The sequence below is a fragment of the Choristoneura fumiferana genome, unplaced genomic scaffold, assembly GCF_025370935.1.
Source record: "Choristoneura fumiferana unplaced genomic scaffold, NRCan_CFum_1 Sck3bRy_345;HRSCAF=580_pilon, whole genome shotgun sequence".
NCBI classification, from domain to species: Eukaryota; Metazoa; Arthropoda; class Insecta; order Lepidoptera; family Tortricidae; genus Choristoneura; species Choristoneura fumiferana.
In genome coordinates, this window is record NW_027413002.1 from 46,112 (window position 1) to 61,524 (window position 15,413).

Genomic DNA, 15,413 nt, shown 5'->3' on the forward strand with positions numbered 1-15,413 from the left:
CTTCCCTCTTGGACCGCTAAAGCGACTAGACGTGTCTCCGCAACAATCTATTCATTAAAAAACAAAGTTAAATGTACGCACTGTTCAGATATCGTCCAACTTAAGAAGACCCCCGGCAACATCTGTGGGCTACACATCCAACGGCCAAGGTAAACCGGTTATTTAGTTGTTTACTTCTACTAACGACTTGGGGTGGCTATATAAACTTTGAACTTGCACATTTGAATTTGCAAACATGCCAAAAGTCATTAGATCTCCTCCTGCTACTGCCCATACGATGTCTGACTCTGAACTTAATAACGTCGAACCAGAAGCGATGAACCTCAATGCTGATCCTGACGATCTAGCCACAATTTTTATGAGCAATCGGAGTAAGCGCCGTAGAGGTTCCAAGGGAAATAGTGAACCGACGGATGACATCAAAACCATGATATCGGAGTGGCAAGACAGGCAAAGTACCATACTAAACAAATTGAGTTCTGACATGGCTGAGATCAAACTTCAGAATTCCCAAATTAAGAAAACAAATGAGGACATTGAGAATTCACTCACTTTTCTCAACTCTCAATACGAAGATATGCGGAATAAGGTGAAGATTTTGGAGAACGAGCGAAAAATTCATCTGGCTCAGATAGCTACCCTTGAAAACAGGGTTGAAGACATGCAGCGTAGAACTCTTGCTTCTACAATAGAAATCCGAAACGTGCCTATTGAGAACAAAAAAGGGAATGCCGTTTCACTAACCCAGATAGTTAAAAACACATGCAAGGCTCTGAGGGTTGAAATTGAGGACAGAGACATAGGGGATATTATTCGGTGAATGGAAAGAGAGGCAGTACCACAATAGTCTCTGAATTTATCAGGAGAGTGACAAAAAATGATATAATAAAAAATGCGAGAATTTATAACAAAGATAATCCCACTTCTCGTATTAGCACTACTACCATTGGAATCGAAGGTCCAACTAAGCCAATATATATTTCTGAAGCTCTGACCCCCAAGGGACGAAAACTTCTTCATATGGCTCGAGATGTGAAATCTGAGGGAGGATTTAAGTACTGCTGGACCAATAACGGGAAGATTTTTCTCAAAGAAATGGATAACACGGAAGCAATCGAAATCAAAGATGAATTCCAACTAAGTGGTCTGCTGCGCAAGGATTGACTATCCTTTTGTTTCCATCGTTTTGGTTTTACACTAGTGCTTATGATGACTGACTTTTTTGCGATCACTATACGGTTGATTTTGTTACTGTTAGCTCTGCTCCTCTGTTTTATTTACATATATTGTCTTACACTTAATTACACACAATCTCGAACACATTCCCTACAATCTGTTAACACTTATCCACATTCAAGTTTTCTTGCAAACAAGCTGTTCACCCTATTCAATGAATTAGAGTCTCAGTCAAAACCAAATAAAATTCAACTCTATCATGATGTTGATCTTACTAAAAACTTGGATAATGTTACTGTTGGAGAGGCCCATTTGAGTTCTCCGGAGACCTGCAATTCCATTTTTGCGTGTAACAATTCGATTGATGATAACATTGTTATAATGACTCAAAATATTAGGAGTATATCCCACAACTTCTCGAAATTCGAAACTCAGTTGGCTAGAATCGGTTTTGAATGTGATATATGCATACTTACCGAAACTTGGAACGCTAAAACTGCACAAATACCTTCCTTAACTGGCTACAACTCTCATTATTCCAAAAATAATTTGAACCAAAACGACGGCATTGTTGTATACACAAAACAGGAATATAGCTTTTTAGTGAAGGAATACGCCTTGAGTGAAGCTACTTGTCTCCTAATTGATTCGAATGTTGATACTCTCATAGTTTGTGTATACAGATCTCCTTCGCATAGAAACACTCGCCCTTTTGTTAATTCACTAAACTCGCTCCTTGCTTTTTATTCAGAACGTAAGAATATTCTCGTCGTGGGTGATATTAACATTGATATAAAAGACGAAAATGATACAGAAAATTCTAGCGAATATCTAAATTTATTGGCATCCCATGGTATTTTAGCTGGTCACAGGCTTCCTACCAGGGGTAATAATTGTCTCGATCATGTTATGGTTAAAGCCCAATTCCCAATTGTTACCATCGTTCTTTCATCACCATTAACTGATCATTCAGGGGTTTTAGTAAAACTTAATTTAGAACTCAAGTCCATTTCTTCCAAAAATACTAAAAAGCTTTCTTATAGCAAAGTCGACTATGTGGGAATTGCTGCGGATATTGAGGCTCATAACTTCGATTCAATTCTAATTTCCGATGACCCCAATTGGTCAGCTACTGAAATAGTGAAAGTATTGTCCAATATAATCTCTAAAAATACGAGTACATTGATTATTCCTAAAAGACGGCTCTGTATTAAACCCTGGATAACACCTGGGTTATTGCGTTGTATTAGAAACAGAGATAGAATGCACAAAAACTGTAAACTCGATCCTAACAACCAAATTCTAAGTATAACCTACAATCGCTACAAAAATTACTGCAACAACTTACTTAAGCGGTTAAAAAGAATACATGAGCGTAATGAAATTCAAAAACACGTTAATAACCCAAAAATGACCTGGAATCTAATTAAAAATTTACAAACAGCGATACTAAAAAGCTACCCCAGGTTGATCTCCTCAATACGAATTCCTCTCCTGAACTATCAGTTGCTCAAGTTAATCAGTATTTTGTCACGGTCGGGGAAGAATTAGCTAATAAAATATCTAATTTTCCTATTTGCCTTCACCACGACCTTGTCTTTACCACGGCAGCCCATTCTAAGCCTAATTCAATGGTTATGTTTGAAACAACAGAAGAAGAAGTGGAAAGCCTCATTACAAACCTAAAAAATTGTGCTGTAGGATACGACAATATTTCTACCAAAGTCCTAAAAATTGCAAAAAATACAATAATATCTCCACTAACGCACGTTTTAAATTTATGCATAAGAACAGGTTGTTTCCCAAGTGTTTTTAAAAGGTCTATTATTCATCCTATTTATAAGGCTGGAGATAAAGGCAGTGTCAGTAATTATCGCCCTATTTCGGTTCTTACAGCTCTCTCTAAGATACTAGAAAAAATAATGAACAAAAGGCTCCTGGAATACCTTGATAAGGAAAATATTCTTTCACCAAACCAATATGGTTTCAGAGCCGGTATTTCAACTGGAGATGCGGTCTCAAGTCTTACGGAACATGTCGCAACGAATCTGGCTAGCAAAAATAAATGTATTGGAGTCTTTCTGGATTTAGCCAAGGCGTTTGACACGGTCTCTGTTCCTTTGCTGTTAAAAAAATTGGAAAAAATTGGAATCAGAGGGCATGTCCTTCTCTTGTTTAAGAATTACCTAACCAACAGGACGCAAAGGGTCAAGATAGGAAATTACGTTAGCTCAGACGCCCCTGTCACTTTTGGTGTGCCACAGGGCAGTGTCCTTGGTCCTAGCCTCTTTCTAATTTATATAAACGATCTGTGTAATAATAATATTAATAAATGTAAATCTTTTACATATGCTGATGATACAGCCCTCATTTTTTGTGGTGAAACTTGGGAAGAGGTTAGGAAAAATACAGAACTCGGCCTGCGTATGGTCTCTCAATGGTTACACCAAAATTTTTTGACCCTCAATATATCAAAAACTAAATATGTCACGTTCTCCATTACTAAACGACAAATTCCTTCAGATATTCAAATTAAATTACACAAGTGTAATTGGAATGAAAACAGAACACTTGCTTGTGGCTGTGAATGCCTACAAAAAACCAATACTATGCGATATTTAGGCATAACTTTAGATGAAACTCTATCTTGGAAGCCTCAAATTGATGCAATGGCAGATAGGTCTAGGAAACTTATATATATTTTTAAAACACTTAGACATATTGTGGACTACAAACTGTTAAAAACAACGTATTATGCTTTGGCACAATCGATCTTTACTTACTGTTTAACCACATGGGGTGGTGCTGCCAAGACTCACCTGTTAAAGGTTGAAAGAGCTCAAAGAGCTTTATTGAAAGTAATGACATTTAAACCATTTCGTTATCCAACTACTCAATTATATGCCAATTGTGATGTTTTGTCGATTAGGCAACTGTTTATAAGAGAAACATTAATCTCCCAACACTCTAAACTTAAATTTACCCCTGCCAGTGGTATGGGTCGACGTAAGGGCAGGGTCTGTCCGCTACCTAAATATAAAACGGCATTTTGTCTAAGGTTTCAATGTGTCCTTGGCCCTTTACTCTACAACAGAATTAATAAAATCATCAATATATACCCCCTAAGTTCATTAGAACTCAAAAATAAAGTAACAGCTTGGCTTAAAACTCAAAATTATGAAGACATTGAAAAACTATTTACAAGGACAAAATAAATTCACACTTTACACACAAGCACACGCGCGCACACACACACACGCGCACGCACACACACACACACACACACACACACACACACACACACACACACACACACACACACACACACACACGCTTAAACGCGGAGCGGAGAAGTCTCTTTTTGAATTCACACTTCGAATAAAATTAAAAACTATAATTAAATTAATGTCAAGAATTTTGAGTTCTAACTTTCAGTGGTTGTACCTTATACCTGTTTTGCCAGTTGGTTCGAACTCAATGCTTCTTACCCTCTTATATTAATTTATATTAGATTGATACCCACAATGTTTTTTAATTTTACGTAATTGTTTTTATTTTCTGTTATTTATTGTTGCACTATTTATGGTAGTTAATAATCGCATTCGCCAATTAGTAATGTCATAGGAAGAAACTGGTGTCTAAGACACAGGCTCAGCCTAGTTTAGACACCAGGGTGTCGTATATATTTAGACTAATCACCCTACATCTCATGTTATAACTATTAACAATGTAACTTTTTGTCAATAAACATTATTATTATTATTATTATTATTATGGGGCATTTTTTCATGATACCTATTTCAAAACTGTATTTGGTACTAAAATAGTGCAAGTAATGAAAAACTTGTAGGCAATCACAAACACTAGAATCAGCATTGTTCCAATCGCGCAGAATTATAGTACGGGCGATGACTCATGCGAGCACCTTATTTTGAATACAAGCAATGACTGATTTACCATGATTTAAACGTATTAAGGTCGTGATGGGAGCATGTACCGTTAGGTGGCGCGCTGTCGCGCCAAGCTGGGGAAGACAGGAGCAAAAGGTCATTAACATAGATGGAGAAGAAATAGCATGCATTAGATTAAACTAGCAAAGGAGGCTGAGCTAGAGAACCCGAAGCAAACTTAACAACAGTGAAGGAAAGGTAAGATTTAGAATTCTATTAAGCATAACTTTCAAAGTTGGGACCTACTCAAAAGGTCTCCAGCTTCCGTCTGAGTAAGTCACAAAGGTTTTGATTAAATTTTATTAGGTAGAGACTTGACATTTCTGTGTGTGTTACTATGACCGTTACGATTATACAATTATATAAACTGAAAAGTTATGTTAATTTACTTTTATATGATACAATTAATGTTCATACTTAAAACGGGGGTGCCGTCATATCGCTAAAAAGGAAGGAGTATTTCTCAAAAAGTTGTCCCGTCATGAAATTGACAAGAAATCAGTTTTGTCAAGAAATTATTAACCCTAAGGACGAGATCATAAAACATAAACTACATAAAACATCCAAAATTTCTTGACGTCAGGAAAACGTCACGAAATCTTGTGAGGAAAAAATCGTAATTTTGTAACTACATCAAAACTTTCTATTGGATCCAACAACAAAGATTATCTGACTTTTTATCACTTTTACCACAAGGTTTTGTATATATTTAAAAACAATATTACTTATTTTTTGTGGTGAAATAGCGTCAGGAATAGTCAAACGCGGTTTCTTTCAGAACGATGGTACGGAACCCTATGTGTGTGTGTCTGAACTCGCACTTGGCTTGGTTTTTTAAAGTTATTTTTAGTCTATTTATCTAACAGCCTATATTAATATTATTTAACTACTTCTAATTATATAACGCAATCTACCATTTAAATTCCATTGAAATCAATATCACAGGCAAACGTTGAAAGCAGTGTCTATATTCTTACGCTTCTTTTCATCTATGCATGCCATGTATATCTACATCTTGCAAGCCATGTGCATATGCTATTACTAAATTTATAAAATGTCATCAATCGCTCATCAAGTGCCAAGTAAGTATGGGCGAAAACGGCATGTAATTTAGGTAGAATATTATTTTACCAGCTTTGGAATTAGCCCTTTGTCAGGCTTCGGTTTAATATACTTAACAAAAATAGTGCCACAGCAACTGACACTGAGTTTATAATTGTAAACAACACACCATTAACCTATAATTCCAAACACAACTCGAGCCTTTTTTAAGTGCGCCAACGACTTGCGTTCATAGCGCGTTTTTCTTTCCATAGAGCAGCCACACGAACGCGCGTCGACGGCGCATTTAAAAAATGCGGTGTGTAAAGATCCTAATATTTTTATATGTTAAAACGGGTGTAAGCGTAGGATCATACCAGAGGCGTGTACGCTTAGAAGTAGAACCATTGTTCTTTTCTATGTCCTCTTTTACCTCTACGAACTATTAAGGGCGACCTCAGGGAACGAGTCTGGGATATGTCATCTAAGCTACAGTTAAACTAGCCGCTAAGCGTGCCACTCTACGGGTGGCTTAAGTATAAAGGTTGATATGATCGGTTGGGCCAGGTGGCGAGACTGAACGGCGAGGTGCATTCTCTCGCAATGGAAGTGAAGGGACTCCGGAACGCAGCCAGCCACGAGGACGTGAGTCCAACCCTCTACAGCATTTAAACATAGCGTAGATTTGGTAGTGTGTCGACGCTGTTAGAAATGAACTGTCACGCGTTTGATTTTTAGTTGTCAGCTGTGGTTTTTCTCTACCGCGTCGATTGTAAAGGCCGGGGGGTAATTTTTGAGTTTTCTTTATACTGCGGTGAGCTCAAATGGTTGATGTGAAAGCTCTTCAATTATTGGACATTAGTCACCAATTTGGTCAAACAGGAAATCTTATACTATGTTTTATCTTGCCGAATAGTAAAGATTAATACAAAATATATAAATATAAAAATGTGTTATTTGGTGAAAGTCCAGTCCAATGACAAAGTAACGAGAAGGGGTGGCTTGACAATAGTTTCAAACTACCCTTGAGCTCTTATATTTAAAAATACCCCTGGTTCTTAGAGTTTCCGTCCTATCATAAGACTTTTACTTTTCGGGCAGATACTTTTAAGCGTATATTTATTTAGTTTGGTTTGAACAATATTTATTGCACACGCAGTGGCGCACATCAGTTAGACATAAGAAAGGCTATATTCGTGCTGCTTATAATGTAAACCGTTATCGGTAAAGTAAATGTAAACAATTTGTTCTGATTAGGAACGGATATTGTAAGTAAATTTTAAAATTGATCTCTTATGGCTTTGGGGCATTGTTATTTTAAATAATTCCCGGGATAAACCGTCATTACTTTTCAAAAGGCTCGTATTTCAAAATCTATAATCTTACTAAGGGTGAAGCCAGACGAGCGCAACTCTTTGAGTTGTGGGTCGCGTAATTTTGATTTCATACAAAAGTCCTATTTGTGTACAACTCATTTTGAGTCGCCGTGTGGAAAAAAACTGTACTTTTGTATCAAACTGAATGCAGCAGAAATTACGTGACCGAAAATACGCGACTCACAACTCAAAAAATACGTTCGTCTGGCTTCACCCTAAGAAGTGAACTTTACTCGGGGTGCTTCAAGGTTCAGTTTAGTTTACGTATTGTTTTAAGATACGAGCTTTTGTCAAAGTAGACATGGTATCTAGTTACCATATTAAGCTTTGTGCTAACACACTGAATTCGCTTTACACTGCGTTGCAATATTCACTGTTCACTTTTTACTGTAACTTACTGATAGATATCCAATCAATTTATCTGCGGTTACCATTTCTTAGAATTTCTCATTTGGTTTTTCATGCTGTAATTTTACGTTGTTGATCCTTTATACAGTCGCCATCAGATATTTCGGAGCGGTCAAGGTGGTCAAAAATATTGGCACATGCACTCTATTATTTAGGTCTTAGAGTGCATGTTCCGATACTTTTGATCACCTTGGCCGCTCCGAAATATCTGATGGCGATCACATCATTCATTTCTAATAATTAGTATAACATTAATTACATTATGTTCAATATTAGAATACGAGCGACAAAATGTTTTGCATGAATATTTTGTAGTGTAACTATCCGGTTCGCATAGCTATATTTTTTATATATTTAAAGCAAATACTGATCATCTTCGTAATCACTATGGGCGGTTCCTTAACATTATCACAATACCTACCGCGTTCTGACGTCATTGTTGGAAAGAGTTGGCTGTTTGCTTATGGTCGCCGGCCATACAAATTGCTTGAGCCGGCGAAACTACTTAATAAAAAGTATGGTTCTTGCTCATTTGTGTTATATATAATATCTCAGATGGTTCACTGCCTTTTCCCAACTCACGACTCCCAATAGACGGAGAGCGGACTGCATAATTTCGTACCTACTTGATACCGCGATGAAACGTACAATGGTTTCCCATAAAAGTGATGCTGAGTCCGAATTTGATAGTCTGCCGCGGCGGAACTTGCCGAAAGTACACGTAACAGTCACTTCCTGTGCGAAAAAAGGGGCGTCATTTAACCCATCTGATACTGAAATAATAGTGATGGCATCAGTTAGGAATTTACTGGTAGATACAGAAAAGCGAAATAGTTTTGCCGGAAGTGCTCGGCAGACGCTCTCAAAGGTGACCACCAGGACCCCTAAATATACCCATCTGATACCAGCATGAAACCAATTCCAGTCGGTAGGTATGAACCTTCATTTCCGGAATATATAAGTCTGCCAAGGCTGTTTCTGCCGAAACACCTTGACATACGAGATTATGTGAGCAACCTCTACTCCGCTCAATATAGACATTTCAATTTCCATAAATTCCGACAAAGCTGAATTTTGGTGGAGACCTTGGGTACACCATTAGGAATAAAGTGTCAAAAGTCCCCATTGATCCCATGTGTGCAAAAAGTTATTCGGGGTCAAAGTTCAAAATTTGAGGTTATTTGTTTTTTTTTCCGAAAACGGTAAGTTTTATCAAAAAGTAGCCGAGGCAAAAATTATAGATCTTAAAATTATCTACAAAAATGGTCTTTATACTTTTTTTTCTAAGAATTACCATTCCCGAGATATCACGATTCTAAAAGTTGAAGGAGTCACGTTCTACATTATTAGGGTTCCGGAGCCAAAATGGCAAAAACGGAACCCTTATAGTTTCGCCATGTCTGTCTGTCTGTCCGTCCGTCCGCGGCTTTGCTCAGGGACTATCAATGCTAGAAAGCTGTAATTTTGCACGAATATGTATGTAAACTATGCCGACAAAATGGTACAATAAAAATTTCAAAAATATTTTTTAGTGTACCATGCCGGTGAAATTACTGGCACTTGAGCGTCCCCCTTTAAAATCTAAACAAGTGGGTGGAAAATTTTGAAAAAATTCAGAATGGTAGTAAGTTTATCAAACTTTCAAGGAAAACTATAACGGCTAAGTTTGCTTGATAATTATTAGTAGTTTAAGAGTAAATAGCAGCCTAAGGTATAAAATATACCTAAACTTGGAAGATTCCGTATAAAATCGTTTGCCATCCAGTCGAATAAAAAAAAAAATTACGAAATCCTTAGAAAAATATTACTTATTTTTTTCGTAATGGCTACGGAACCCTATTTTGGGCGTGTCCGACACGCTCTTGGCCGGTTTTATTATTATGATAGCACATTAATGCCACGTATACCTATGGGGTGACTGGGTAATCGACCTATTCCTTGAAAGGGCTTATTTTAGAGCTTATTTGCAATGTTTTTGGTCAGTAAACCAGGGATCGAAATTCAGTAGTTTTAGTTATTCGATAGGTATGAACCCTTATTTCCGAAAATTTAAGTCTGCCAAGGCTTTTTCTACCGAAACACCTGGACATACGAGATTATGTGAGCAACATCCCTGGATCCCGTAGTTTGGAATTGTAGAGATTACGGACATTTTAATTACATATCTACAACTAGTGCCTAGTAGTCCGCTCTCCGTCTACAACTTTCATTTGCCAAACTGTTTCATTTCCCAACTCACGATTTTCTATGAAACCATGTTTTTTTCGGAACTTTCATAAAACAAACCTAACCTAACTTACTGTGTTCTATAAAAGCATAAGAAAATATATAATCAGAATTTTTTTGATTTCGGAGAAAGTTGAGAGTTGGGAAATAAAACATTTGGCAAACAATAATTCTGCGAAAAGGTATAATCCGATGTAAAGTAATGATCAACTTTTAGGCAACTTGCATTTACTTACTATAATGTGACTTCGAAATAATATAATGATGTTGTTATGTAGTCAGAGTCATCTATTTGTGTTTTTTTTGTTTAGTGAAATGTACTCTTTTTGTTTGTAGTTCCTTCTTAGCTTAAAAATGTTATAATTTGTGTTAATATAGTAGTTGTAATGAATTTTTTTGCCGACTTTTGTTAATAATTTATTAGTTATAATATAAAGCAAACATTCTGCAAAAGATAATAATAATATGATATATTTTTAAAATTTCATGATAACTTGTTCTTCATTTGCGTTTAAAAATGAAAATTTCGTTTAACGATAAAAGTGGAGATATTTCACATTCTTCGAACAGCCAGCACACTTGACCAGCACTCGCTTTATCGTTCAGTGCGTCCACTGTAAACGAGCTAGAAAAAGGCGCGTGTGCTAGCTGTTATAATCTACTAGTGACATTGATCTATGTGTCAAAACAATGTGTCATTTAGATTCAGTAGATTAACATTGTTATCATTTTAGTTTGGAGATAAGTTCCCATTGTACACAATCACGTGATAGCGATAGTTATGTATTGGTACGTAGTAGCCTACTATTAGTTGGTAACATACATGTATTCATATAGATATATAATTATAGTCATTCGTGCAATGACACAGGTGTTAACAACAGCGTCGTCTAAGCGGCTTGCTTAAACATAAAATATATTTTTGACGCGTGATATTTATTTACATTCCAAGTAAGTTTAATTGTTTTTTTTTTTAATTTTTACATATAAATTATTTTGTTTTAAAGAAATTGTTATTAGAATGTTGAAGGTATTTATGTACTATTTTGTTACTTATGCACTGAATTTTATAATTAATAAATTTTATTGATGACATAAGTTTCTTTTCAATTTTACTTGCATGTGGTTGTGGGCTGATTTGTGTTTAACAATTGTTTGTTTTAAAGAGCATGCAACGCTTGGCTTTTCCGGACATTAAATAAAATGGTAAAAAATTAAGACCAGCTGTTTAACCACAATGGGTACAATTAATAATTAAGTATGTATTTTAAGAATTCATTTTCCGTAAAACTTGTTAGCGCATAAAATAAGTCGTATTGTTATCACTACATTCTAAGTAAACCTTATTGTTTTTTTTAGAAAACATTAATTACTTTTCGATTAAATTCAATATACAGTGGTGCTTCTTACATTATTTAAATGCTTTGGAAAAAAAACAGTGTCAAAATTTTAACAGTACCGACGTAAAACACGCGACACCACCCACCACGTAATATTACCATGCTTGTGCGAAACCGGCACGGTGAATGTTGTCGTTCCACTCGCTGTTTGATTATGCTGGCTTTTGCACGTGTTCAGTTTGTTCTAAAAAGAGACCTTTTTATACGCCCGACGATTGGCTACTTCGTTTTTTTTTTGCTGTGGCGTGTGACGTAAGCGCTTGAGGTCCGTTGTCATTTGTATATAAGGGAGCTAGTTTTTCTAGAATTGGGTACCTTTTCATAGTTTACGTGTGTGCGTATGTTTGTTCGCTTTTGGGATTTAGTTTCAGCATATGGTACATGCAACATCTTATTAAAGCGTTATATAACCTAAGCAGATTTATGTATACCAATTTTAATATTCCAAATGTATAATTTCAGGATAAGACCATGGACTTAGAAAGCCGTATCGAAGCCTTGGCCGAGCAAAATCGAGAGCTGAGCGAAGCGCTAGAGAACGAACGGACACTAGTCAAGCTCCTGAGGGAAAAGGTCGACAAGTCGAATCGACTTTACGACGAGTCCAAAGTCGAAGTGAACCATCTCAATTCTATGGTGACTGACATGCAACACGACTATATGGACATGCAAAGGAAATTTGATAAGTGAGTAAACTTTTCATACAGCGTAATCCGTCCTTATTCCTTGTAACGACAAGTAATTTTCTATTATACGGGAGTATATACCTAACGGGAGCCTATATGCAAAATTTAAGCACTAAGTTTGTCATGAATTAAATAAGTCAAAAGCACTAGCTATATTAATTCATGAACTACTGCAAATCTGCTACTAAAAAAATAGATATAAGGGTTCTCATGACTGTAATTAAGCCTCGAATATGTTTCAAGAGTTAGTTTTTCTATTTGTCAAGGGCCCTAGCTTGGCATACAGAGAATAGTATCCCCGTATACTATGATACCCTATGATGGAACACTGCTCTCTAACAACGATCTGTTCAATTAAATGCACCCAGAAAGGAGGGTTATGTTTTTAGATTTACTAAGTAAGAGTATAGTTTGGAAGTATCTAGACCAGGCTTATAGAATAAATCCGTAGACTAAAAAGGATGGACACATTTTAGTGCATGGAACATCCGCGCCCGCCAGAAGTCGTATACGGTACCCAATAATGGTCTCTTTTTATTAGAAAAAGTTCCGGTTGACGTGTTTTATAAAACCAAGCTTCTTTCAGAGAAAAACGCGAGAAAGACGAGGCACTCCTGCGCAACGCGCACATGTCACAGACGATCGAGATGAGTCAGTGCGACGTGCGCTACCAAGAGGCGGAGTTGGCCGAGCTCAAGGCGAAGATTGCCGAACTCGAGTCGCTCATAGCGCAGCATAAAGAGGTAAATTGCAGGGCTACAGTCTCTCCAGCAGTGCCAAATTGACAATCGGTTCATTTAATTGTTAACGTTGTTGTACAAAAACAGTCCGCGGTCCAACTCGAGGCTGATCTAATTGCAGCGCGAATTGAGAGAGGGCCATGTTAAATATCTATTGTCAATGAACATTTTGCATGTGGTAGAGCCTTACTGTAACCACTTGCTGGCTGCAGTATGAATGGGCCGGCTCGACCGGGTTAGTACCACACTCCCACAGAATACCGGCGTGAAATAGTAGTTTTGCTACTGTGTTTCGTACGGTGAGTGGGAGATCCGGAGGCCCAACTCCCGTCCTCCCTTTTACTCCCCCTCCCCCTCTCCCATCATCTATTCCTCTCCACTTTCCTAGTTATGCTGTAGGTGTCCATAGGTGTCGCTTACCATCAGTGACCGGCATGCTCGTTTGCCAGCTATTTGATAAAAAAAAATGTCTTTGGATTATGTGGTATCCATGCGACATATGTATGCAGGCTTTGTTGTGGAATAGGTTTTTATTTTCATATATGTAAAGCCGCGGTGGCCGATTTGTTGACCTATCAGCCTTGCTTTTGAAAGTTTCAACCCGGTTCAACCTCTGATTTTCGGAATTCATGAATTGAAAATTAATTAAATAGAAGATTTACGGGAGCATTAAATCGTGAGGAAACACAAAAACCTGCGCGTTTTCTGCAAATTGATGTGTTGTGAAGTTCCCAATCCGCACTGGGCCGCTGGGAACTACTGCCAAGCCCTCTAGCGTCTGAGAGGAGGCCTGTGCCCAGCATTTATGTATAGGCTTGGGATTATATATGTAATAGAGACTTCTAGCTCCTGATTTAACTTTTTAATGCTTGAATTTAAACATTTGTTTTTGTTCTGATTCATCGTAATGTATACAAGATATTGAAAAATTAATACAAATAGCGGGAATATTTTAGCATTAAATGTTGTTTCTCCTTTCAGAGCAACACAATTTTGTTTCTGTTTCGTCGTTTCTGCATTAATTGAGTACCTAATGTGATTATAACACATTATAAAACAACATTTTATGCATACATTCCTTCTATTTATTATTAACTAGCTTTTGCCCGCGACTTCGTCCGCGTGGAATAGTAACTTTGGGAAGTATTTAATTTATTTAGGATACCTATTTTGCCAATAATAGTACATAGAAACTTCTACGGTTTACTGAAAATAATCTATTTTAAAACATTGCTATAAATATAAACTATTTTTTTTTGTTCTTCATTCCATCCATCCATCCATGTTCTTTGGTAAAACATAAATATTTTGCGGGAAGCCACATTTTAGCAATACGACGTGTATGCTCCATTTTCGAATGGTTTAAATGAGAGGTTGAACCAGACGCTAGTTAATAAAATACGGTGCAAAATAAACGAAAAAGAGAATAAATTGGCTTGGACGACTATTGCACACGAATGCGTCCAAAAATATAATGAAACGGAACATACAGTGACAGGTTTTTCACCTAGGTATTTACTAGAAGGAAAAAACGTTGATATTTTACCGGATGAATTGAAAAAAGAACATACACATAATGATTTATTACGAGATAGACAAATAGCGTTGGAAAATAGTATAAAATCACACAATTATAATAAAAAACAATTTGACAAAAATAGGAAAAAATGTGTATTGAAAGTAGGAGATTTGGTTTATCGTTGAAAATGGAAATCGGTTAAATAGGAAAAAACTTGATGAATTAAAAATTGGTCCTTATGAGATTGTGGAAAAATTGTCAAACTCGATTTACAGAATAAACACAGGGCATAAGAAACCTGAATCAAATCTTTTTCACATGTTACAAAATTAGTACCAGTTTTTTTTTCTTTCTTTAGTTTCATAAAAATATAGAAATAAATAGAATAAATGTTCTTAATGTGGGGGGGGGGGAGATGTACATGAGGTTCATAGCTCCTCATTTAACTTGTCTATGGCCTTGCTTTTGAAAGTTGTCAGTTGGATTTGAATTGAAAAGATATGTAAAACGTAATGTCATACAAGATGTTGAATATTCTATATATATATATTATAATAATATATAAAATAATATATATAATATTATATATATTAAAATCGTAAATGTGTTGCTAAGCGCAAAACTCGGGAACGACTGGTCCGATTTCGCTTATTCTTTTATTGTTGTGTTCGTTACTGCCAGGAGAAGGTTTTTATGGAAGAAAATACAGAAAAAATACAACGGGGGCGAAGCCGCGGGCAACAGCTAGTATAATAATAAATAGAAGAATACGCGGAATATTAGCATTAAATGTTGTTTCTCCTTTCAGGTAAAGTGTTTAGTTATTTTTTTACATGACATAATATGTTTGTAACATTGTGGTTAATAAAAATGATGTATCCTTTCAGAGCA

General features: G+C 36.4%; 1 protein-coding gene across 3 annotated transcripts; it reads left to right on the forward strand.

The window, feature by feature from the left end:
* Positions 1-6,036: 6,036 nt before the first annotated feature.
* LOC141445085 (uncharacterized) lies at positions 6,037-13,049 on the forward strand. 3 transcript variants are annotated; one of them, XM_074110864.1, is made up of 3 exons: positions 6,037-6,812; positions 12,040-12,263; positions 12,850-13,049. In XM_074110864.1, exons 1-3 carry the CDS (start codon positions 6,771-6,773, stop codon positions 13,046-13,048), a joined length of 465 nt encoding a protein of 154 aa, XP_073966965.1. In that variant the 5' UTR covers positions 6,037-6,770; the 3' UTR covers position 13,049. The 3 variants fall into 3 exon arrangements, with proteins under 3 accessions (XP_073966965.1, XP_073966966.1, XP_073966967.1); XM_074110865.1 differs by lacking the exon at positions 6,037-6,812 and adding an exon at positions 10,334-11,128; XM_074110866.1 differs by lacking the exon at positions 6,037-6,812 and adding an exon at positions 11,533-11,842.
* Positions 13,050-15,413: the final 2,364 nt, after the last annotated feature.